Source organism: Euleptes europaea, chromosome 12 (assembly GCF_029931775.1).
Source record: "Euleptes europaea isolate rEulEur1 chromosome 12, rEulEur1.hap1, whole genome shotgun sequence".
In the NCBI taxonomy this organism is placed as follows: Eukaryota; Metazoa; Chordata; class Lepidosauria; order Squamata; family Sphaerodactylidae; genus Euleptes; species Euleptes europaea.
In genome coordinates, this window is record NC_079323.1 from 12,522,091 (window position 1) to 12,547,811 (window position 25,721).

At 44.2% G+C, this 25,721-nt stretch overlaps 1 protein-coding gene and 1 non-coding gene across 2 annotated transcripts in view; both read left to right on the forward strand.

Annotated features, from left to right (window-relative positions):
* CEP295 (centrosomal protein 295) overlaps window positions 1-25,721 on the forward strand; it is a 42,889-nt gene continuing 17,168 nt past the window's right edge. Inside the window, exons 1-23 of the mRNA XM_056858854.1 lie at window positions 1-135; window positions 1,084-1,284; window positions 2,024-2,145; window positions 2,768-2,861; window positions 3,232-3,345; window positions 4,309-4,449; window positions 7,596-7,779; window positions 8,527-8,670; window positions 8,907-8,914; window positions 9,615-9,837; window positions 11,038-11,144; window positions 11,559-11,777; window positions 12,797-12,897; window positions 13,030-14,023; window positions 15,345-15,489; window positions 17,860-18,012; window positions 19,423-19,632; window positions 19,873-19,982; window positions 20,559-20,734; window positions 21,891-21,909; window positions 22,860-23,013; window positions 23,266-23,418; window positions 25,467-25,612. Coding sequence (XP_056714832.1) covers window positions 28-135; window positions 1,084-1,284; window positions 2,024-2,145; window positions 2,768-2,861; window positions 3,232-3,345; window positions 4,309-4,449; window positions 7,596-7,779; window positions 8,527-8,670; window positions 8,907-8,914; window positions 9,615-9,837; window positions 11,038-11,144; window positions 11,559-11,777; window positions 12,797-12,897; window positions 13,030-14,023; window positions 15,345-15,489; window positions 17,860-18,012; window positions 19,423-19,632; window positions 19,873-19,982; window positions 20,559-20,734; window positions 21,891-21,909; window positions 22,860-23,013; window positions 23,266-23,418; window positions 25,467-25,612 — 4,026 coding nt within the window. The 5' untranslated portion in view covers window positions 1-27. The remainder of the gene's footprint in view (window positions 136-1,083; window positions 1,285-2,023; window positions 2,146-2,767; window positions 2,862-3,231; window positions 3,346-4,308; window positions 4,450-7,595; window positions 7,780-8,526; window positions 8,671-8,906; window positions 8,915-9,614; window positions 9,838-11,037; window positions 11,145-11,558; window positions 11,778-12,796; window positions 12,898-13,029; window positions 14,024-15,344; window positions 15,490-17,859; window positions 18,013-19,422; window positions 19,633-19,872; window positions 19,983-20,558; window positions 20,735-21,890; window positions 21,910-22,859; window positions 23,014-23,265; window positions 23,419-25,466; window positions 25,613-25,721) is intronic.
* Window positions 22,199-22,287, forward strand: LOC130485718 (small nucleolar RNA U2-19). Its single transcript, XR_008933733.1, has one exon. It is a non-coding gene; the product is annotated as a small nucleolar RNA U2-19 (small nucleolar RNA).

Genomic DNA, 25,721 nt, shown 5'->3' on the forward strand with positions numbered 1-25,721 from the left:
GCATAGGAATATTAAATATTTCAAAAGATGAAAAGGAAAGTGGCCAAAGCTGGAAGGTTTAGACTGAGTCCTAATGAAGAAGCTTTGCTGTTGAAAGAAGAATATGAGCGAAGGAGAAAACTAAGGCTGCAGCAGGTATTTTTTGTTGTTGTTGATGGTGTTCTGTTAGGCAGTTTAATTTAGACTTCTAACTTTGGAGATGAAAGCACGCAGGATTTTTACCGAAGAAATAGTTGGGGCTCCCACCCCAATCCGGGCAGGTAGCTTAATAAAATATTAGGAGCACTACTGTCTTTTTGGAAAGTCACTCTGGAAAGATCAGAACGATACTACTGATGTTTTATTAAAACTTATCATGCCTTCCCAAATCTCCCATGCAGAATTAAAGCGGGGGAGGGAGAGAAAGGAAGGGAGCATTGGGAGATTGTCGGAGCATTGTCCCTTTAAACTTAACAGGAATATTTTTTTCCTGTAGGAATGGACCTGGCTTCTGGAGGCCAGGTGTACTGCATAGGAAATAATGGCCCTTGAAAGGGCCTGAGTACCACTAATCAGCTGTTGAATGCTGAAAAAGATGGATAGTAGACCTGACCTCTGGACTGTGGAAGCCAGGTCTGCAGTCCATAGGAAAATGTCTGGAACGAACCTTGGCTTGCCTGTCGAGCGAAAGCCCACCTTTGATTTTCAGCGTGTTTATGGCCCCACTGGTGGCTCCAGACCTTCATTCCTTCCTGCCCCTTTAGAAGCCCACTCGCAGTGTCATGCCTGTTGGGATGGCAAATTAACTTGCGAGAGTGCCATCCATCTGACCTAGACCCGTTAACCACAAACTGTTCAGAATGTGATGTGCAAACCAGCCTGCTAGCTGTATCTGTGTCTCTCCCCCCGCCCCCAGCTTCTTACTGCTTGCCTATATTCTGCGAATACCGGAGCTATATGCTAAGCAGCGAAAGGCTTGCTAGTAAACCAAGTATATGATAGGTTCTGTGTTAAGTAGTGACACCAGTGAACTTGACCAAATTAGGAAGCAGGTCGGGCCCTTCCACAATATAAAACCGTGGACAAATTGAATTTTGTTTCCAGGTTAGAGAGCAGCAGAGGAACATTGCTTTGCAGATAAGGCAAGGTGTGAAGCAACGAAGAGATGAGCAGCTGCATCAGTTGTCAGAGGAACTAAAGGAAGAGTGGCGGAAAGCACAAGAGGAGAAGATTAAAGCCTTGGAAAAGCTTTATCTGGCAAGCCTGAGAGCTATAGGAGAAGGGCATAGACAGGCAAAAGAAAACGTAAGCAGATGACTGGTTTGATACTGTCATGATTGAGCCTGATAATTTCTGAACTAAAATCCTAATGCAATGTGAGAAATGTGCTGATAAAAGATGTGAAGCAACAGTAATATTTTACTAAATCAGTGCATATCTGGGAAATCAGACTTTTCTGAAAGAAATTTTATATGCCCAGTGTTTCCTGACCAATGTTTTAATTGTTTTCATTTCTTTGTACGTATTCTAATTCTGGTTTCAATCGTTTTAAAATCTGATTTTTCTCATGTCTGTTTTAATTTGTTGGCCTAGCTATTGTGAGAGCAGAAAGGCAGGATATAAATTTTGTAAAAACTAAACAAGTGTATGCAGTAATATGGCTAGTTGATCAGTAAAACAAGACCAGTGTGTCATAGTGGGCAGGTGTAAAAGTGGCAGGAGATTGTGTTGTGTTACATACTTCTGTTCTTTGCAAGGGTTGTACTTAATCTGGTGACAGAAGTATTTTAAATCCTAGGAGAAGTTGGACTAGTAACATGTGAAAGATTTGTACCATGCAAAGTGGAAGCTGCTTATTACATTTTTAAAAGTGATAATTGTTACAAACCTAGGAAGAGAGAAGATGGAAAAAAAGGCTTGGAGCACTGAGGTTTGGACCGGAAAACATAACTTTGTTAAGTAACCTGTTAGAAGTATTGTTTGTTGCTGTTAGAAATAATATGGCTCTGTGTCAACTAAGCATAGATTATGTTTTGTTTTGAAGAAACCTGATCCGGAGGCTGAAGCCAAGCAAAAGGAAAGGAAACAAAGAGCAGAAAGGAGGCATAAAGAAGCCCTGAAGGAGCAGAAGAACCAGAAACAGAAGTTACTGAAGGAGCAAACATGGTAACTGTTGTAGCCACACATAAAATGACTCTTCACTATTCTAACTACCAGAAAGGACTCTTGGCCTTACTGCATCCTTAACAAATATTAGGGATTATGTATTCTGAAAAGTATTAGTTTTATTAACTTCAGGGACTTCTTCGTGTAAATTAGTACAGAATACCAGGAGTATTATGAAGACTTGCACTGCAGTCTTAAGCATTGTTACATCTTTCTAAGCCCATAAGTCCCACTGTCTTCAGTGGTATTTACTCCCAAGTTGGTGTTTATAAGTCTGTTGTACTGCTGGTATTTTCTCTTTTACATTTGTCTAAAGGTCACAGCTTTCCATTTTCATAAGGAATTAGATTATTTCCTGACACGTCCCGGTAACTCGCTAGATGTTTTTGAAGCTATACTAAGCAATGTCCTCCACTCCATAATCCATTATTTAACATTTGTTTTCCAGCTAAACATGATATAGTGCTGGATGCTAAAGTTTATTCTGCTTGAAATTCAGTAACGGAGATGAGTAAATATATTGATAATGTTTTATTTAAATTAATTTTACTGTTTGTTTGACTTGGCCCTATGCAAAATCCTGTTTGAATGTTTTATCTTTTGCCGCCTCTCTTCAAACAAGGAGGGCAAATGCGCGGAAACATGCATTAGAAGTAGAAAAAGAGAGAGCAGCGAAAATTGCAAGCCTGCCTCCGCCTCCACCCCATCCTTTCGAAGTGAGTATTCTTTCCAGAAACGTATAAGATCTCAATTATTTAGCTGATTAAAATGGACTCTTTTAAATAGAGATGAATGCCAGCATCTTACAAAATTTGTCTACAGATAGGCTAGAAGTGGGTGATCAGTATTTCAGTGTTTAGCTGAGGGAACTTTGGATTTTAAAATATGTAACCATGAGGAAAAGAAGGGGATAATTCTTTAGTAAAGTAATAAGTATATTAAATCAATAGGACAATAAATGGAATTTGGTATGTTAAAGGTAAAGGTAATCCCCTTGTAAGCACCGGGTCATTTATTTATTGTTCTGTTCGGTATGCCGTGGAAGTCTTACCATCGTAACAGCTGTTTGTTCTTTGTATATTTTAGAATATTGAGCTGAAGAGTGTGCCTTCAGTGAAAGTCTCAGATGGGGACAGTTTTGCAGTTAGTCGTCACCACTTCTTTGAGCCATACGTGGATAGAGAAATGGACATAGAACAGGTGATTGTTTTTGGATTTGCATGTATAATCTCTACTGTAGCAATAGCCAGTGAGGCATGTTCTCCCTAGGTTTCTGCTGTCAGCTGCAGAAAACCAATGATTTGCATAAGTTCGGTGTGAACATGGTTCTCTGTCTTCTATAAGTAATCATGGGTAAAAGGTAAAGGTAGTCCCCTGGGCAAGCACCAGGTCATTCCTGACCCATGGGGTGATGTCACATCACAATGTTTAGTAGGTAGACTATGTTTACAGGGTAGTTTGCCATTTCCTTCCCCAGTCATCTACACTTTACCCCCAGCAAGCTGGGTACTCATTTGACCGACCTCGGAAGGATGGAAGGCTGAGCCAACCTTGAGCCGGTTACCTGAAAGCGACTTTCGTTGGGATCGAACTCAGGGCGAGCAGAGCTGGGACTGCAGTACTGCAGCTTACCACTCTGTGCCATGGGGCTCATGTGACCTCCATATATTTCTGGATCTTGATCCGTATATCATTTATGAATTTCTGTCGCAAGCATGTTAAAGTACTTCTTTGCAGATTTCTTTCTGCTTCAAGCGTCTAAGCTCCTAAGCTGTTGATATGGCACAGTTTCACTTAAAAACTCCTCTGTTCCTCTTTTGTGTGTGCTTATGGTGGGCAAAGTCATAGGACCAGAGGTTCACAAATGTGTTCTCAGCTGGACAAATTATACGATAATGGGGCTTGTTCAAAGTCTTATAAGTAGCAGCTGCTTTTGTGTGTGTGCAGTAAGATCAGATTACTTAATGGAACCAGAAGACATTTTTCTAACCAGCATCTGGTTGAGGTTGATTTCAGGGACAGTTGGTGTTTTTGGTGCAGTTATTGAACGAGCAGTTTGAGCCTGTTTGACTCGATAGGGACCAAACTGCTTGCCTGTTGTTGCCTTGTTTTCGAGGCTCCCTAGACATTGGGGCTGCTAACCTGTTGTCGGTTCACCGCCAGCCAGATGCTCGGCTGCTTGCCGAAGAGGAAGCCAAACGGCAGGAAGGACTACAGAACGAAGAAGAAAGGGAAAAGAGAGAACAGCTGGAGAAAGCTCATCTGAGAGGCAAGCAGGCCTTGAAGATGGTTCGTCTGGCACGAGTAAGTAGTGTGGAAATGTTGCACCTTAACTTGAAATGTGAAATGAAAAATAATAGCATTGTTCATTGTGGTTTAGTGGTTAATAGCGGTAGTTTGAAGTGGCGGAGTCTGATCTGGAGAACTGGGTTTGATTCCCCACTCCTCCACGTGAGCGGCGGAGGCTAATCTGATGAACCGGGTTTGTTTCCCCACTCCTGCACACAAAGCCAGCTGGGTGACCTTGGGCTAGTCACAGCTCTCTTAGAGCTCTCTCAGCCCCACCTGCCTCACAGGGTGTCTGTTAAGGGGAAGGGAAGGTGATTGTAAGCCGGTTTGATTCTGCCTTAAGTGGTGGAGAAATTCGACATATAAAAACCAACTCTTCTTCTACGTTAAGAGCACAAGAAAAGCTCTGTGGAATCTTGCTTTAAGTCTGCTTAGTCATTCTTTTCGTCACGTCTGTTGATGTCATACACATCCTGAAATGCTGGATGCTTCTTACAAGGTGTGAGCCATGTTTTAAGACACATGGACTAAATATTTTTTATATAAAGGCACACAGAAGAATAGGCTTTTATATTTTTTTTTACCTTGTATTACGAGGTAATTTACGTCTGGGTAAATGTCAGGATGTGTATGGTAAAATTATGCACATCTGACCGCTGAAGGCCTTTAAAGGGCCGAAACACATCTGGTCTTATTTTGGTCATTGTATGTATTAACATCAACTGTGTCTGTGTTGATAATATTTGTAAATATGTCTGTGCATTTTAGGAAGCCTTATTTTAGCTCCTATGTTTTTTAAATACAATTGTTCACAATATAAATGTATTTTTTTTGTTATAGTAGATAGTGTTTAGCTCAACCCCTTTGGTTTCCTCTAACTTTGAGGTTGAGTTTGTTTTCCCCTTTTTTCTTCAGTTGGTCTGCTTAGTCAACATCTCGTTTCTTACGGTTCTAGCCTATGTTTTGGAAAATCCACAAGCAGGAAACCACAATAGTGACTTTTTTCTGCTGTCCCCCATGCTGCGTCTGAATGTGGAGATTCTATTTAATTCTTACAGCTAATAGCCACAAGTAGATCGTCTATCAGTGTGCTTCATCCCCTTTCAAATCCCCTGTGTTAGCTGGTGGCCATCACTGCATCTTAAGATGCCAGACTGCCACAACTTAATTTACTTGTTGTAATTCCATTTCCCTGGGCTGAATCTACTGCCATCAGCACAATTGGGTGGGGCCACCCCACCTTCCCATGCATGATTTTGTAAATCTTTATTGTACCTTCTCCATCATCTTCTGCTTTTCTCCTGAAAGCCCCAAATGTGAATTTCCTGCATTGTGCAGGGGTTGGACTAGATCAAAGCTTCTTGAACTGTGGATCGCAACCCCATATGGGGTCACGTAACTCTATATGGGGGTCACAGAAAAATTTGGCAACAGTATAAATTCCTTTATGATTTATTATCCTTAAGTGTTTGATTTGTATGCCTATTTTATATACCTATATACCCCGGGGTCGCGTAAAAATTTCTTGGGTGAAAACGGGTCGCGAGTGGAAAACGTTTAATAAGCCCTGGACTCGGTGACCCTGGAGGTCCCTTCCAGCTCTGTGATTCTACATTGGTACTACAATTTCATGATGAATTCGATTGCCTTCGTCTTCACCTTTTCCATATTGAAAGGTGGAATGATCAGAACTGTATTGCACCATAGATGGGTAGGGGCTGTGGCTCAGTAGTAGAGCATCTGCTTGGCATGCAGAAAGTCCCAGCTTCAATCCGCGGCATCTCCAGTTAAAGGGACTAGGCAAGTAGGTGATGTGAAAGGCCTCCGCCTAAGCCCCTGGAGAGCCCCTGCCGGTCTGACTTTTGATGGACCGAGGGTCTGATTCAGTATAAGGCAGCTTCATGTGTTCATGTGACTTATATAAAGGCATTATGATACTGATCTCTTTCTTAGTGATCCCTGAGTGTCCCGAAGCCCAGTATAACACTGAATGGTCATAAGGGAGCCTTCCTCCCTTTTTTGTCATTAGAACAGCTGATGGGATCACTCTCTGCAGTGTCTGATGCATTGGAGTCAATCCTAGAAGAGTGTAGGCAGCCATAAATTTGTTTTTCTTTAAAATGCGGCATGACTCTTCTTTTGGTTAAGAAGAACCGCCTTTGCTTGCAATGGACTCTTACATGCTAAACCACAACAAGTCCAGTGCTTGTTCTCACTACTCTGTAGTTTCCTTAAATGTGTATATGTTAAACATTTTGCTGCTTCCTGCATTAGGGATTCATTTTTATGGCACTTTACTAATTCAACAGAAGCTATAAAGCTGAGCTATTAAGGGAGAATAATGTGGCCTTCTCTTCCCAGAATACTTAATGTTGTTGCAACATACCTGATGCTGTGGAGGAGGAAACTATTAATATTTCATTTTAAGTAGCAATTAACAAACTGTATCTTCTGAAACCGTATAGGAAAATCTTCAAAACTGAAGCCAGTGTTTCATAATGATGTATGACTTAATAAAAGGTCCTTAGACAATAAACCATGCTGAAAAATGGCCCAGAACCCTTTTTAAAGGGAACTGAAGATTACTTTAAAGCTGTTTATTTAGAAGAGAACTCAAACTCGTTTTATACATAATGAAACAGATAATTTGGATGCATGTATGTATACATACATCATTGATCTTGCTACCCAATAGAACCTTCAAATACACACACACACACAAAAAAACTATTAATATGCCCCACTGAATTTGTTTAATGTTACCTTTTTCCTACGGAGTACCCTCTTTAAACATCCAGCGTGGTGTGGTTAAGAGTGGTGGTTTGGAGTGGTAGAGTCTGATCTGGAGAACCGGGTTTGATTCCCCACTCTTCCACATGAGAAGTGGAAGCTAATCTGGTGAACTGGATTTGTTTCCCCATCTTACACACGATGCCAGCTGGGTAACCTTAGACTAGTCACCCCCTCTCAGCCTCATCTACCTCACAGGGTGTCTGTTGTGGGGAGGGGAAGGGAAGGTGGTTGTAAGCCAGTTTGAGTCTCCCTTAAGTGGTAGAGAAAGTCGGCATATAAAAGCCAACTCTTCTTCATAATGCACAAATAGTGGGATTGGTTACATCAAATAAATGGCTTCCTATTGGTTGATTTTTCTGCCATTTTAGGACAGGGAAAAGCTGATGCAAGAGCTTGAGCAGATGCAGAGTATGGACCTGGCACGCAGAAGACAGATTGTTGCCCAGATGCCACCACAGCTGTTTGAACCAGGCTACAGACGTGAGGAAATCAAGGAAGAGCGGCAGAGAGAGTTGGAGTGTGCCTTTGAAGACATGTACACTGGAGACCGGAGTAAGGTTTTATTTGTGTGTGTGTGTAAAGTGCCATCAAGTCATAGCCGACTTATGGCAATCCCCTATGAATTTTTTCAAGGCAAGAGACTAACAGGTGGTTTGCCATTCCCTTCCCCTTCATAGTTGGTATTACTTGGCAGTCTCCCATCCAAAGAGTAACCAGGGCCGGCCCTGCTTAGCTTCCAAGATCTGATGCGATCAGGCTAGCCTAGGCCACCCAGATCAGGGCAAAGTTTTATTTAGAACAGTTTTTTCCTCCCAGCTATAGCTGTGGAGAGCCTGGGGTTCCCTGGAAATTTGTTGAGGTTCCTCAGTGAGGAGGAACATAATGGCAGGTGAGTGAGCTTTTAGTTAGTCTGTGATTAGCAGCCAAATACTGCGGCAGCATGCCAGTGTAAGTGGGTGTAGGGCACCTTCTGTATTATGCTTGATTCATGCAAGGCAGGGGTGAGATCTCACACACCCGGGCCAGTGCCCCGTGTAAACTAAGTGCCACCCTTTAGGTAGTGCCCCAGAATTTCTGCAATGGGCTATTTTTTCTCCCCCCCCCCATCCCCCATAGCAAGTGTTCAGGGACAGCTCAGGGGACAAGGCGAAGTAGAGCTGCTTTTCCATTGAACACCTCATTATGTGAACAAATACAGGTTTTTAAAAGTTTTTTTTAATAGCATATCTTCTGACTATTCAGAATTGGCTGTACAGTCTCTTGCGTGTCAATTTCACATGGGTTAATTCCTCCGCCTAGGAATGAGAGGAGACCTCATTCTGCACCTTGACCCACAGCCTTTGCCGACTTTCTCTGATCGCTCTCAAGATGATGAGCTGGATCTTTCCCAAGAGCCAGGAGAAGTGCTGTCAAAACCGGGAGATGCACAGGACACAGAGCCAGGTAGTAACAGGCATTTCTAAACTGGGTTCTTCTAGGCCGACGTTAACTCACAAGCGCTGTGGCTGTGTGCAGTAGTGAAAGTTTTGCAAGGAATGTTTCCGTAGATTCTAAACAAATGTTGATGCACAGCTTACTTAAAAAAATCGTACATAAATGTCTTCAGCTTATGACCTCAGTGGGTAGTGTGGAAGGGCAATGGGTAGGGTGGCCAGGTCCCTCTTCGCCACTGGCGGGAGGTTTGGGGGTGGAGCCTGAGGAGGGTGGGGTTTGGGGAGGGAAGGGATTTCAGTGCCACAGAGTCCAATGGCCAAAGCGGCCATTTTCTCCAGGTGAACTGATCTCTATTGGCTGGAGATCAGTTGTAATAGCAGGAGGTCTCCAGCTACTACTTGGAGGTTGGCAACCCTAGCAATGGGGCAGTAAGATCCAGGGTAAGCATGTCAGTGAGCGAGGATGACTACTTTGGGGGATGTATTTTACGCCCTGGTAGAAATTTTTTTTCTTAATTGCATGTCCAAAAGATGGGTCTGCATTTGTAAATATTTAGTGTAAAACCGTCAGCCCGTTTGGTGGCTATGGTCTGAAATTTTGTAAGTCTCTAATCATATATCAATTTCCCCAAGTAGATCATTCACACTGGCAAATGATATGGCATGGCCTCTTCAGTAACCTAACCCGTTGCCTCTGGAGAGGGGAGCAGTTTAGCAGAACCTGCTGTGAGAGGCAAATTCACATAGGCAGAAACCCCAAATGTTTATATATGTTTAAAATCTTCATTCTGCCCTTTAGTCATAAAGCTCCTAAGGCAGAAAATGCTCCATGTACCATTTTAAAGGTGGTAGTAGTTGTTTTTACTGCTGAACTCAATTTTAGGTGAAATGCTTGCATAGCCTTAGGTAGTGCATTTTACCTTGCATGTTTTCTTGTGCGTTTTTCTTTTAGAGGTTGAAGTAGAAAAGCCACCCGAGACCCATTCAAAATTAGCTTTAACAAAATTGCTAAGCAAGATCAGGAACCAAAAAGACCACTGGACATCAAGATGTGAGCCGGCAGCTTCAAGTGAGACTGAGACTATTGAGTCAGGAACTATTTCTAGTAAAGAGAGAAGATTATGTGAATCGGAATATGAGGATGAACCAAACCGTGATCGTGCTTCTGAAGCAGAGGGTATGCTTTGTCTGATTTTCTGCATTCAGGAGTTGAAGGTGATTGTAATGATGTACAGGATCTAAACAACCATAAAACCAACCCTGTAAACGAATGGGGCCAGATCCTTTTCCACCAATGGTGATGCCTTCTGGTGGTGGAAACATAACTGCTAGAGGAATGTGTTCATAGAGTTTAGTCCAAGGAAGCGTAAGGCTTGCTGGGGAGGGGGATTGTTTTGCCAAACAGGCTTATGATATAACATGGGGGGTGGGGGGGAAAGAGCTGTTAAAAATTCCAGTTTCACCAGAATGGTGCAAGCCACTCACATGAGCCTTAACAGCCTTTGGATGCCAGATCTGAATAGTGAACATATTTGCTATGTGGTAGTGTTAGAAAGATCAGTGTTATATGACCAAACCTGTCAATCTGGGCCTCCCAAATCCAACAGACTAGCCACTACATCACAGTTGCAAGGATAAGAATATCCTGGAACTGGACCTTTACAAACACAGAATTTTCCTTTCAACAAACAGTATATTGGGCTCAGGGAATCACCTGAATAGTGTCTTAATTGGAAGTGGCTCTGTTCTTACCCAAAAAACTGATGGCTATTAAAGTTGATGTACAAGATAAAAATGTTCAGTGGGTTTCCCTTAACAAGAGCCATGGGCAGAATTCATGAGAGATATCTGTTGCCACATTCTCCATCAGGGCTCAGGAATCTCTGCTCCTATTTGTATCTGACAAAGGGAACTTTTCCTCTCAAAAGCTTATACCAGTAGGGTCTAACATAAGGCCCACAGACCGGATCCGGCCTCTTGAGAGCTCCTAACCAGCCGACGAGGCAGCCCCCCCCCCGTCCAGTCTGTGCTGGCAAGCATGGCCCAGCCTGACCACGTGACATTTATGTCATATCTGACCCTCGTAACAGCTGAGTTCGACGCCCTTGGCTTATACCCTGGAAATCTTGTTGGTCTGTACAGTGCTACTGGACTTGAATCTTGCTCTTCTACTGCAGTCTGTCATGGCTACCCATCTGAAACATTTTCTATTTTGAAATCCTTCACATCCATTTTTCCTTCAATATTCTAAACTTCTACTCATGTACATGCCGCTTAATCATTTCAGCCTCAAATTAATTTATTATAGACAGAAAATATTGCCTTGCAATTGGTTATAACATAGGTTACATACTTTAATCTACTTTTTGTATTTTAGAGGTGCCAGAAATGTTGGACCAAACTGTTGTCGGTGGAAATGCAGTTGTAAGTCTCTCACAAAAGCAATCAGCCAACATTGGAAAGGAAGCAGAAAGGCAAAAACAGGTATCCATATTTATTTTTTTCTCCCAGTCTTGGCATTTTGCGTAGTAGTAGTAGTGATATCAGCAGTAATGATTCAGTAGTTTGTCATACACGCTTACATCAAGGAAATCTTTATGTCAACTTTCAAACATTTGCCTTTATTTTAAGGCTAAAAATGTCAGCCTTGGCCACCATTTAAACACTATTTTGAGAATTAATCTCAGTCTTCCTGATTTTGCATTAACTTCCCATTCGAGCTGATTCTCCCTTCTTGTTTTTCCTGAGGGTCCCCCAACCCTTAGGCATGGTCTTAGGGGGCATACAAGGGGCTGCACTTGACAAACATCTTCCTTGAGATTGCAGTTGGTAGGAGGATTGGATCCACCCTGGAGAATTCCTTTGTCCTTAACGCACCAATGTTCTTTTGGTCTCTAGATGGAGCAGCTGGAGCACCAAAAACAGCTGCAGCTGGACTTGCTTCAGCAAATCGAAGAGCAGAGGATTCAGCTGGAGGTTGACTTGCTGAGGGCCCAAATGCGGGACCTGGAAGGAGAGGTTGAGAGAGAGCAGGAAAAGAGACCGCAACAGTCTCAAACCATTCAGATGAATGATGGGGACCTGGCTATGAACCAGCAGCAGGAAACAGAACTGAAGGTAAACCCCCCGCCAAAAAAAAACACCTTGCTTAAAGTGATGACAGAGTTGATTCAGCATGAGCCAGCCGGGTGTAGTGATTAAGAAGGGTGGACTCTGATTTGGAGAACCAGGTTTGATTCCCCCCTCCTCCACATGAACGGCAGAGGCTAATCTGGTGAACTGGATTTGTTTCCCCACTCCTACACAGGAAGACAGCTGGGTGACCTTGGGCTAGTCATACTCTCTCAGCCCTACCTACCTCACAGGGTGTCTGGGGGAGGGGAAGGTGATTGTAAGCTGGTTTGAGTCTCCCTTAAGTGGTAGAGAAGGTCGGCATATAAAAAACAACTCTTCTTCATGCCGGAAGGGATGTGAAACTGCATAATCAACCACAGTACTGGGCTGGATTTTCTAATTTATTGACTGAATGGAGGTAGAAAATAATTAAGTCAATGGTCAGGGACACTTCCTTATTTATTTATTTACTTAGAGCAGCAGTTCATGCACAAATAGGCTGCTTTACAGTTAAACAACTTGATGTTTTACACGCACACAAAAATAAAGTTCTTGTAGGTTATCTAGGCTGTGTAACCGTGGTCTTGACACTGTCTCTGACACTGTCCTTCAGTGTTACTCCTCTGAAGATGCCTGCCACAACTGCTGGCAAAACGTCAGGAAAGAAAATACCAAGACCACGGTTACACAGCCCGGATAACCTACAAGAACCAATGAACTCTGACCGTGAAAGCCTTCGACAATAAAAATAAAGTTGTTTGACTAATCTGTGCAGTGATCCATAATTCCCTTCTATGGGAAATGCATACAAGCCAGAAAGCAATCTAGAACGCATATCTTTGGCAGCGAAGTGGCCCCAAAATTGCTAAAATTGTATGAAACATTGGAGGGTCTACCTCTGATTAACCCTGGTATGCTGTGACTTGCAGACTGTGAAACAGGAATTAGTGTGCCTTCCAGAACTACCACAGGGAATAATTTCTTTGTGTAGCCTCTGACAAATTTACTCAATTTCTTATTAGTTTGAAACTGCCGCAGGAACGCAGGTGGCCAGCAGTTCTAGAGAGGATGATCATATACGGGTGATTCGTGACTATCAGCAGCGTCTTCTTATGCAAAACAGGTATTTATCTGTCAAAATTAAGATGGTGGGGTTAACATGACTTTAACAATTGAAAGGTTATTTGGCTCCTGGAAAGTGTTTGTCATCCCTTGTGATAATGAGGAAATACATAATTAATTAATTTTCTTTTAGGATGCAGAAAGAGTCAGTTGACGAGGCCCGAAAACATTTACAGGAGTATCAGAACAAGCTAAAACAGAGATACCCATCGGTTTCTGCTGCATTGTTTGGTCCTCCTGCGGCAGGTCTTCCTCACCTGAACTCTGTCCCTGCACCATCACTGCTGTTGCATGGATCTGATGCCTCTCAGAGAGCTGGTCAAACAGCACATTTGCAGTCGAAGTATGTTTCCGTACAAGAGTTTGCGCAACCAGTTGGGTATTCAGAATGTCCCTGGAGGTTGGAAGAGCCCTCGGAGCAGAAAGACGCAGAGCAAAGGTTTGATGTGGGCGGTTGGGGGCGCGTCCAAATGACGGATGCCCAGGTGGAGCAAAGACCTCTTGAGTCGTTCCAGGTTTCTGGTCCATGCCAAGAGAGAGAAAAAGCTAACCTCGTCGGGACACCTGCCACACAGGTGTTTGATTTCCAAGGGGTTCCAGGAGTGTTTGTGCTCAAGACACAGGATACCTCTGCTAAAACACAGCCTGTGCGGCAGGTCCAGTTCACTTTGCCCACAGACACATCTCTTGGGTCCTCTAAAAGCGTCCATCCATACAAATCAGAAACTTGTGCAGCTCCGGCAGAAAAGACTCAATTGCCAAATATCTTAATACCCATGCTGGCAGAGAACAGAGCAACGTTTGACCATACTTGCCACCCTCCTGTTCAGCCTTTGCCTTTCTCTGCAGCTAGCGAAGCTGGGGGGCTCCAGGAATTAAAAAATGGAAGTGGATCCTTGTCAGGTTATTCCGATATCGTGGAATTAAGGAACAGGATTCTGGCGTCCTCCGAGAGCATACAGGCTCAGCAGGAGCACTTGAGAGAATTACAGGAGCAGCTGGATGAGCAGAGGGAGGCGCTTCTTTCTCGACAGAGGGTGCAGGAGGACTCGCTCATGCGCAAGCATGCTCAGTTGAAAAATCAGATGGAGCAGCAGCAAGAGGCTTTAAGGGTCTTCCTTCAGCAGGTATGCCTTCTGAGTGTGTGGCGAGGACCCGGGCCCTGCGGGACCAGGCTCAGTTTCTCGGGGCCTTTAAGACGGAGATGTTCCATCAGGCATTTGGTTGAGGACAGCGACAGTCCATAATAGGCTGGCCTCCCTCCCCCCTGTCCCTCTTTCTTTTCCTTCCCATTCCTCTTTTTTCCCTTTTCCCTCTTTTTTTTCTTTTTGGACCCACACACAAACCAATCAATGTGGCCCCTGTCGTTCATTTTTGGGTTTCCCATCTTTGTCCCTTTTGCAGTTGACATAGGGGCGCCGTACTTTTATGGCAAGAAGGAACAAAATTCTAGAATTTTAATTGAACTGATTTCATATTAACTAAAATGTGATTTTATTATTATTGATTGTATTATGGGTTGTAGTATGTTGGAGGCCTCTCTGGGCCTGGCTTCGCAAGGTGAGGGTGGGGTACAAACGGAATAAAATAAATCCTTCAGTTTAATTCATAAGAGCTCCCACCTGCTGCATTAATGTGGCACTTAAGTCCTGCAGGGCTGTTTTCAGGACGGCTTCTGGATCCTTCCTATTAATGGCCACGCTTTCCTTAGGCAAGAGGTGCGAGGAGCTTTCTCTTCTGGTGCGAGAGACTAGATAGTGATAGAGCCAGCGTAGTGTAGTGGTAAGATGGTTGATCGTGGCTCCGGGAGGTGTAGGTTCAAATCCCCAATCTGCCACTAAAGCTTGCTTAGGTAACATTAGGTCAGTCACTTCAATGGATCAGCTGCAGGACAGAAGCAGAAGAGTTGGTTTTTATATGCCAACTTTCTCTACCACTTAAGGAAGAATCAAACCGGCTTACAATCTCCTTCCCTTCCCCTCCCCACAACAGACACCTTGTGAGATAGGTGGGGCTGAGAGAGTTCTGAGAGAACTATGACTAGCCCAAGGTCACCTAGCTGGCTTCATGTGTAGGAGTGGGGAAACCAACCCAGTTCACTAGATTAGCCCCCCCACTCATGTGGAAGAGTGGGGAATCAAACCCGGTTCTCCGGATCAGAGTCCACAGCTCCAAACCACCGCTCTTAACCACTACACCATGTTGGCTCTCTAAAATTTCAATTATAACTATATTAATAATTCCACAGTCTTCTTGCTGTACAGCCATATACAAATAGGGGAAACGCAATTGTGTTTACAACAAAATTAAGTTATTCCAATTAATTAGGCTCTCTATATACACAGAAGGTGCAAGGCAGTTCCTATCCTGCTACGTATGTGACAAATACTGTTAAAACAAACAAAACCCTAATGGTGTCTGTCGGCTACTTCTAATCCCATTTTATAGCCAGGGCAGTCCAGCACGTATGGAGAGATGACTCCCCAGGCACGAGAGCCTCACACCTTCGATCTGCTGGCAACGCTTGCTAAAGAAGCAGACTCCGGCAACCAAGAGGAGGATGAGTGGGGTCCTACAAGCAGCCCCTCTGAAAGTAAGTTTTTGTTTCCAGGCATTGATTCATTGGAGCAGATCGGTAAGGCCCTTTCTGCCATCGTGAACAATGGCCTGCTTTCTGGTGTGGTTGGGTGGAGCGGAGTTTGGTTGGGCCGTATCTGGAGTATTGTGTGCAGTTCTGGAGGCCTCACTTTAAAAAGGATGTGGACGGAATCGAGCCGGGTGCAGAGGAGAACTCCTAGAATGATCAGGGGCCTGGAGACCAAGCCCTATGAAGAAAGGCTGAGGGTGTTGGGAATGTTCAGTCTAGAAAAAAGGAGGTTGAGGGGGGATTTGAAAGGTTGTCACTTAGAGAAGGGCAGGGAGCTGTTCCTGTTGGCAGTAGAGGATAAGACTCACAATAATGATTTAAATTATGGGTGGAAAGGTACTGGCTGGATATTTGGGGTGTGTGACGGATAAGGGGTTAATCTGCAGCAAGAGCTGACAGGCCAAGAGTGGCGGAGCCAGAGAGCTGACACTGAGCTCTGAGAGACAGAAAGCATTTGAATCCCACCGCTGACACCAATTATAGGACGCACCCCCTCTTTCAACCACTTCAATATCCCACTCACTCAGCCCGGCTGTATATGCTGAGAGAAAAGCGTTGGCCTGAGTATATTTGTGAGGAGATTATTTTCCTTCTCCTCCAGTTCCACACCAGTATTTACCTCAGAGAGAAATATGACACGAGGCTTCTTTTTAACTTAGACAAAACAGGGAAGTTTATTGAACAGAACTCACAGAGATTGATTTTTAAGGAAAAGGCAGAAATTGGAGGGAAAACTCAGTCAGGTTTATCTACATAAGATTACTTCAGAGAGATATCTTAGATGTTTTCTTCACTCAAGTTCCTTCAGTTCTTAGTTTCATGCTTAGTTCTATCCCTCAGAACTGTTACTCAGATTCAGACTCTCAGACTCTGTCCCCAGCCTAGCTCACTCTGACTACCCCACCTCAGTGGCTGTAATCCTCCACATCTCCCTGCTACTGGAATAGCTCTACCTCAGAGACTAATTCCCCTTTGTGACCTGAGAATGGGCCCTCTCTAACCCAATTGTCACTCCTGTCACTGCCACAGGTTGTGTGTTTCAATAGCTTTGGCTTTAACAGAACCCTCAGGTTCACAGAGTACAGTCTGGCTTCCTCTCAGTCTCGCTATCAAGCTTCCAATCTATCACAGCCTCTTCTCAGGCTGGGTCCCAAGCTTCGAATACTTTCACAGCCTTCTATCCAGGCTGGGTCCCAAGCTTCGAATGCTTCTGTCTCTCAGAGCTCAGAATGTCAGCTCTCTGGCTCTGCCCACTCTTGGTCTGTCAGCTCTTGCTGCAGATTAACCCCTTATCTGTCACGGGGATTTTTACAGTAAGAGTAGTTCAGTAGTGGAATCAGCTGCCTAGGGTGATGGCGAGCTCCCATCTCTGGCAGTCTTTAAGCAGCGGCTGGATGAAAACTTGTCAGGGATGCTCTAGGCTGATCCTGCATTGATCAGGGGGTTGGACCAGATGGCCTGTATGGCCCCTCCCAACTCTATGATTCCTTCTTCCTTTCAACCTAAGGGTGGAAGATTTTTAGGGTATTAAGCAAAAACGTAATGGGCTGGATTTGTTTGGTTTACGGGTGGTCCTTTTCTCCGCTGAGGATGAAAGGGTCTCTCTGTAGCCTTTTAAGTCGTCAGAAGGCTTCCTTGTGCCAGAGGAAAGCTCTTATTGTCAGTGGAGCAGATCTGTGGAATCTCACCTTGTAATTCTACTTCATGTAGACTCGTTGGAATCCAAAGGACCGTACAACTAAATCTGCATATTTAGGGACTGCATTTGACTGATTTAGTTTTAATTTATTAGCGGTCCTAATTGGAGTTCTTAAATTGTGACCTTTTATATGCTTTTATAATTGTTTTATTCATCTTGGTTTTTTAAAAATAATTGTTTTATTTACACTGTAAGCCACCATGACTTCCACAATGGAAAATGGTGGCTAATAAATGTTTTAAATAAATACATCCAGGATCCTACACATCAAGCTGCTTTTGAAATCCAAAAGGACTTTTAAAACAGCTTGTGATAAAACATGATGTTAATAAAGGAAATAAAAAGTCCTGCTGGCTATCCTTAAGCCCTTGGGAATGCCTACAGTGGGTTTTTGGATCTCTACAGAATTTCATTGGCCTTGATGGGGCTCCCTGTACGGTGCGCCACATATTTCCATATTTGAAGGTGGAAGGGGGTTTGAGGCAGAGAGAATGGCTTGCCTAAGGCAAAGGCAGAGGCCAGACTTGAACCAGGAATTTCCTGGTTCGTAGCTCAGGTCTCCTTGCTATTGTGCTGCTGCTGTTCCAGGCAGCCTGAACCTTACGTTTACCTCACAGAGCCATTTCAACGTACTTGGGAAAGGGAACCAAAATGGAGACCTTCAAAACCCCCTTTGGCAAAAGTCAGACTGGGCCTTGATTTGGAGCAGCATGAACTGAGTGCTATACCAGAGCTCGACACGCCAAGGAGCAGCTGGCTTTCTGGTACAGGTAAACTGTTGAAAACATAGCTATCTGTGAAGGGATCTGTCATGATTAGTGGCAATTAACGATGCATTTGGGGGAAATGGGAAAGAATTAAAAAGGAAAAAAATTAAATAAAAAATGATACATTTGAAATTACAGTGTGTCACTTGAACATAACCATCTCAAGCTCCTCAGTTGTTATTGTGTTACAAACCACACTCCTGTTACAACGCTTTTCTGACTTGGCTTTTAAATCCCCCCCAAAAGAGACAAATAAAAAAACATTTTAAAGTTGTCCTTCAAAAAAGCCTCTCACGTTTCCTATATTTTTGACCTTTTATAGAAAATAAGGGATCCGTCATAATTAATGGCAATGGTGTCATAATAAGTTATAAGTCAACAGAGATAGTGAGGGTCGGTGTGTGTGTGAGAACAAAACCAAATAACATTAAAAGAGGAGTTCCGTCATACTAATTTTTCTTGGCATCTGGGTGACACTGCCTTCCCCTTGCTTGCTAGCTGACACTGAGCCACAAGATCCCTAAACCATCTACAGTTCATAAGCCAGTTAGATGCATTTTAATTGTAGGGACATGTCGTTTTAAGGGAGTGGTTGGAAAGTTCAGCCAATACACAGCTTTCTTTGGTTTTCCTGCCCTGCTCTCCTTTGTCTCTCTCCCGTCCCATCATCTGCCTGCCTGCCGAATAGAGTCTGTTGCCTCATACCCAGTTCTGTTACCAGGATGATCAATAATCCTTTTCCCAGGCTGTCAGCTTGGCCTTGTGGGTTGGTTTGCATATCAGCTGTGCGCGTTTTGTTGAGTTCTCATCACTTTCCCCCCCTCCACTTCTCTTGAATGTCTTGTGCAGAACTGGTGCTCTGATTTGTGGGAGTAAGAGAAACTTGCTTTCTGGCATGGCAAAAAGGCCAAACTTGGGGTGGGGGGCGGGGGGGAGTACCTATGCCACTCCGCTGTTTTTTCTCTGTGTAGTTCCACTGGCCAAATTCATTGCTGACTGTTAATGTCCCAGCAGCAGACAAGGAGCTATAAGATTTTTTTTTCATATACTAAGTTTGTGCATTCACAAAAAAGATATTGTGATTTAGTGCCAGATATGGGTATTAAAAAACACTGGCGCTTGTGAAACGATAACATTACAAGCCATCTAAAAATAGTGTCTGAAATCAATGATAAAAAGCCAATGGCCTCATTTTTAGATAGTTTCTTAGAACAGAGAAAAACATCGAAAGTGTGATAACACTTCAGGAGCTGAGGAACGAGGTTACTTTTTTTAAAAAAAGGATCCCCCCTTTTTTTGTTAATTCCACCCAGAAAATGAACTGACACAAACTATCTTCTAAAGAAAAATTCTTTGATAGATTTTGCTTTTTTGAGAAGTTCCTGCTTCTAGAACCATCTGTGACATTTGCAGGTTACAGAGAATCTCTTACCGGAGACCCTTCCTTCACATCGCATGCTGGCGAGCTCCAGTCCACCAGTCACCCAGATGAATCCCTCCACGAAGAAACTGATATATTAAGAATTACAGCTGATGCCAAAGAACAAAGTTCTAGCGAAACTCCCCGGAGCCAATCATGGCAGGAGAAGTGGCTGACAGATGCAAGTAGTTTGCATGACCCAGGTGAGAAACACCTACCTTCAGAATGGTAGACATCAGATTGGATCCTAGTGTCATAAACAGTGCTTGGAGAGCATAGTTTTCCTTCCGCTGCCTCCTGAAATGCAGCCCCTGGAGCTTGGTGGGCCCCAAGCAGGGGGGTTTGCAGTTGGGGGATAAATAAGGGCTTGCTGATTATCGTGTCCTGCCCTGAGTAAGCCAGCTTCATTCTTTATTTTTTGTTCTTTTTCTTTTGGTCCCCAGTTCACTCAAGAGAACGTTTTCTCACGGATCAAGGTTTACTAACTTACGCAGCTGATATTGGAAGGCAGCTGGCTCTGTATCCTGGTTCATCATTCGGACCAAATAGCACGGTTAGTCACGCTGGAGATTTAACACATTATGGTGCATTTTAAAAGAAACCTGTTTCCCTTAATTCCTGACATATGTGTTCTTAAATGCGGTCAATTGGAAATGTTCATTTGAAAGTTTCCCGTCAATGTAAGAGCCGTTCACTGTTAATAGTACTTTATGGTGTGAAAGAAGGGCTGGATGGGTTTAACCCCTGCATTCTCACTCTGAGAGAGGGGCATCTTCAGCTTGGGTTATTTACCATTCCATATCTGGGAGGCAGGAACTAAAATTATATCAAGACTTCCTGTATCCCAGGGGAAATGACCCCTCCCTTCTAAAAGAGTCAGTTTAGTTTCCTGCCTTGACGGGAGAGCATCTTCGTTAGTGCTCTGCTAATCTGCTCTGCAGAAAATTACTTGAATTTCTTTGTTCTTTGTTAGTCCTTGTCTTATTCCTCTGTACTTTGTCCTCCCTACTCCTCTTGTCGGACAGGCTATTTTGCCGCTGGCTCAGACCAGGCTATAGCTGCCGCCTTTTTTCCCGCCTAAAAAAAAAAGGCGGCTGCGGCTTCTAATGACGAATATATTTCGTCTCAGGACTTAGATCCCAGCCTGTTGCTTGCTTCTAATAGCAGCTCTACCGGCCAACAAGCCCATAAGGGGCTTCAGCCTGGCGCCAAACGCAAGAACCACCCCGATAGCTCGAGGAAGAATGCCAAGAAAAAGAAGGGAGAGGAAAAGAAAAGTGGCACGGCTCCTAGCCGATCGCCAAGGTGCAGCGGCGCGGCTCCTAGCCATTTTATAGCGCCCTGGCCGATTCCTCCGCACAGTCGGAGCAGCCCGCCAGAGCCACCCCCGCCCCCGCAGAGCCTTCAATTTCGGCTGTTTCTAAACTTACCATAAGTTTCTAATGGCCATAACCTCAGCACGCAGGGTCTCCGAATTGGGAGCCCTCTCAATTAGGCCCGGATTATGCGAGTTCCACAAAGATAAGGTGGTCTTACGACCTGACCCAAAGTGAATTCATGTTTTCATCGACAACAGGAGTTAGTACTACCTACCTTCAGTCCCGATCCAGCCAGACCAAGAGATAAGAAGTGGCGTGTACAAATCCAGTGGCCTACCCGCTCCCCAAGGGATCACGGCCCACTCAGTCAGAAGTGCGGCCACCTCCGAGGCCCTATACCATCGTGCCTCGGTGGAAGAGATATGTAAGGCGGCCACCTGGTCTTCTATCTCCACCTTTGTTCGCCATTATAAACTTGATCTCATTTCTTCGGCGGACACTGCCTTTGGCAGAAGGGTGCTGCAATGCATAACTGACACTTAGTTCAACCCACCCAGTTAGGACAAGCTCTTGTATGTCCCGAGCTGGAGATGCCCCTCTCTCTGAGTGAGAATGAGCCTTGATTACTTACCGTGGAGGCTCCTTCTGCTCTGAAGAGACAAGGGGCATCTTCCCCTCCCGGCTTACTTGCAGCACAAATAGTAATAACACGACAACCAGTGGTGGGGAAAATTGTTTATTCACAGTTCCAATTACAATATCTGTTTGTTATCCTAGAACTTAATACTCACCTTCGAGAGAACCTCCTTCCTGGTCCATTTATCCGTTGGTGGAACCTTTCTTTCCAAAATTCCTACAGTTCTACAATTCTTGCAGAGCCAACTTAGTTCATAAGTTACACACCAGTTTTAACCTGTTTAGAAAGGGAATACATAAGCAGTTTTTTCCATTTTAATTGTTATGGTGTACTGTTAAATCTTCCTGTTTAGTACTATCTGTTTCAGCTTGCAAATTACTGACTCTCTGAGAAGGGAGGGGTCATTTCCCCCAGGATACAGGAAGTCTTGATATAATTTTAGTTCCTGCCTCCCAGATATGAAATGGTAAATAACCCGAGCTGAAGATGCCCCTCATCTCTTCAGAGCAGAAGGAGCCATCACGGTAAGTATTCAAGGCTCATTTCCGCCCCATATGTTTTCTGCTACATTTTGGTCATATTTACTTTGTTTTTGAAAGGTGTCGGCGTGAGCAATGCAGCATTAGTTAATAGCACCAGGTAACACGGGGGGCAGGGGTTTGGTTGGCGTTGCTGTGGGGCCTCGGGGTGGATTCGGTGGCCTTGTGAGCCCAGTAAGTGTTTCGTGTGCTTTACTTGTGGTGACTGAATACTGTGAACTGGCAGTGTGGAGGTATTGCTGTGCTGCCCCTCTGAGAACCTCTGCTTCACGGGGCTCTGTGATGAGAAATAGCCAAATCTGAGCACCAAAAAGGCCAGCAGGTCTCTATATGTGGTGCATGATCTAGAACACTGTTCTGGGAAGCAATACAAATCTGAATGAGAATGTAGTGGGTTAGTGAGGTATGGAGTGTCTGAATGAGTGGAATTGGGGTGGGTTGGGGGGGCTGTGTGCATGCGTATACCTGTGTGTACCTGTGTGTGTGTGTGTGTGTTGTAGAGAGACTGTTCTGAGCAGTGATGACTCTGAAACGTGTACTGACAGTCAAAACCATGGAGGTGTCTACACTTGAGCTGAGCTCAGAACAAAACATTGTAAGCTTGAAAGCAGACTTCAGTAATGTGGAGAGCTAGCATGGTGTAGTGGTTTGGAGCTGTGGACTCTGATCTGGAGAACCGGGTTTGATTCCCCACTCCTCCACATAAGCAGCGGATGCTAATCTGGTGAACTGGATTTGTTTCCCCACTCCTCCATATGAAGCCAGCTGGGTGACCTTGGGCTAGTCACGCTCTCTCAGCCTCGCCCACCTCACAGGGTGCCTGTTTTGGGGAGGGAAGGTGATTGTAAGCCGGTTTGATTCTTCCTTAAGTGGTAGAGAAAGTCGGCATATAAAAACCGACTCGTCTTTTTCCCCCCAATGCATTCTTTCCCTAGGTAGCGCTGAATACAGTAAGATTCCTTGGTTCGAGTACATCAAGTCCCCAGACTCATGCACAAGAGGCAGCTTGTAGCTCTTTGTCTTCATCTGCTATTTCCGCTGCCAGCTTTATAACCAACGAAAAGCCATCCCGAAGCTTTGCCATCACAGGTACATTTCCCCACAGGCCAAAAACATAATTTGAATAGTGGTGTGGTTCTTCTGTACATTTAATGCGATGAAATTTTGATGCTTTTGTTCCACAACCTTCTGGGATGTGACCAGAAGCATATTAATTTTCTTAAGCTGATTGAACCAGATTCCTTGTGGTGTATTTTTCAGGGTTGTCTTCATCTAGAGAACAGTCTGGGCATTTTAGCTCTCCTGTGAAACAGATGGCAAAAACCGCTTGGAACCCTTCAGTTTCTTCGCTGTATAAGCAGGATGATGCTTCCGAAGCTCCAGATTCTCATTTTTCTTTGGGAGAAAGGCTTCGCTCAAACAGTAGAATCCAGCAGATCATAGACAAATATACAAGAGATTTGAGCTGGTCTCTAAGCAACACATCGTCTCACGGTAATGTTTCCAGAACACAGAGAACAGTACAGCTCAGAGGGAGTAACTGCATGTTTTAGATTGTTTTCATATCTTGTGTATTTTCTGTGTTCAACAGCTGGAGGGTAGAGAATACTGATCTTCTCCCTCTGGCAACAGGCAAGTGGCTGGGGAAAACTGAGTCTGTTCCTTCTGCATCCCTTGAGGTGTGCATTAGTAAAGGGAAAAGAAGACCGGAAGTGGCTCACAAGATTCTCCTCTTCCAGTTTATCCTCACAGCAACCTTGTGAGGTAGGTTAGGCTGAGAGGAGAATGTGTGACTGGCCCAAGGTCACCCAGCAAGCTTCCAGGGCAGAGTGGGGATTTGAACCTGGATTTCCCAAATTCTAGTCCGACACTCTGTCCCCTACACCTCATTGGAACAGGGTGCTGTAGTACAAAAGAAGAAGAGGAGTTGGTTTTTAAATGCCGACTTTCTCTACCACTTCAGGAAGAATCAAACCGGCTTACAGTCACCTTCCCTTCCCCTCCCTGCAACAGACACCCTGCGAGGTAGGTGGGGCCGAGAGAGCACTAAGAGAGCTGTGACTAGCCCAAGGTCACCCAGCTGGCTTTGTGTGGAGGAGTGGGGAAACCAACCCGGTTCACCAGATCAGACTCCACCGCTCCAAACCCCACTCTTAACCACTACACCACACTGGTTCTCAAAATGGCCTCAGATTGCCAAGTACTGGGATTGTGCTTGATATGCTGGGAAAAGGTGAAATCAGGGGACTCTAATGTATTGTCATGAATTCATACTGTAGGCTCAAGGTGGTAAATTCCATGGGCTTCATCCAGCACACGGGAGCTTGGAAACAGGAGGGGCTGCCACCCATCTCAAGAGTTTTGTAGCTGTTGTCTGTCCAGGCTTGTTGATCTGAATGATGCTTTTACTGGAAGACTAGGCATCCACAAATAGTGGCCGGGCATAGTAACTGTCGCTAGGCAGCTGTAAAATCTAATCCCACTGTGATATTGCTTTAAAAATTTCTAGATTGATAAGACCATTATACCTAGCTGTGAAAAGGAAGCTTATCCTTTAAATGTCAGAAATTAAACACGGCATCTTTACATACTCACTTTAGTTTACCTTATCTGCATGAACAAAGCCATGAAATTATTTTTTACTTTTAAACTGTTGTAATTTTTGGTTTCTTTGCCATTTCAAATTCCTCAGTGGGACTTACTTCAGAGTGGCCATTGCTAGGCAACCCACAGTATTGCCAGCATTCAAGCCTTGGGTTCTGTCAGTAAAGGGCAGGGGGAAGGGACAGGCCCTGCTTACTAGAAATGAGTAGCAAATCTTGATTTGGCAAACTTGGAGTTGGGAACCCTAAATGGCACTGTGCTCTTGCTCTTCTTCACACTGAGGAAATATCAGCCAAAAATGGGAAGCTGAAAAGGATGTCAAAGACTGAGACACAGAAAAGCCTTTGTTGAAAATGAAATTAAATGATGGCCACAAGCCTCAGGCTGTGAAGCTCTTAAAGATGCATTACAGAAAATTTGTTTGCCTGAAAGGTTAAGGTGGTCCCCGTGCAAGCACTGGGTCAATTACTGACCCACGGGGTGACAACGACGTTTACTAGGCAGACTGCATTTATGGGTTAGTTTGCCATCGCCTTTCCCAGTGGTCTACATTTCACCCCCAGCAAGCTGGGTACTCATTTTACCGACCTCAGAAGCATGGCAGGCTGAGTCAACCCTGAGCCAGCTACCTGAAACCGACTTCCTTTGGGATCAAACTCCGGTCGTGAGCAGAGCTTTTGACTGCAATACTGCAGCTTACCACTTTGCGCCACAGGGCTGCTGTTTGCGTTAAAGGGGTAAAAAAATTGTTCCTACTGTTGATCCTTTGTGGAAGACAATCTTAAAGATGGCAGCTGTCCAAAGCACTGAGAGGGTTTTTGGCCTTTTCTTTACCAAGGCATATGCCATATTATTGCCAAACTGCAAAAATTTATTGCCCTAATCTTGTAAATATTTTGACAGGCCTGTAAGTTTTTAAAAATCTTTTTATTTTTTAGATCTAGCAGTCGGAGTTGATGTTTTTAATACTGAGAGGAATTCCCCTGTTGAACTTTTTCAGCCTTTGGAACCCCATCCAGACTTCGATAACTTTTCACCCCTTTCTGAACACCGGCTCTCTCACGAGAGCAAGAACCTCAGCAAGGTATTTCAAAAGTGATGGAAATTATTCCTTTGTGCGTACAGTGCTAAGGTAATAAACTGGTGTAAAACAAGGATGGTTTATTCCCTTGTAAAAACAGTTCTAGTGCGAA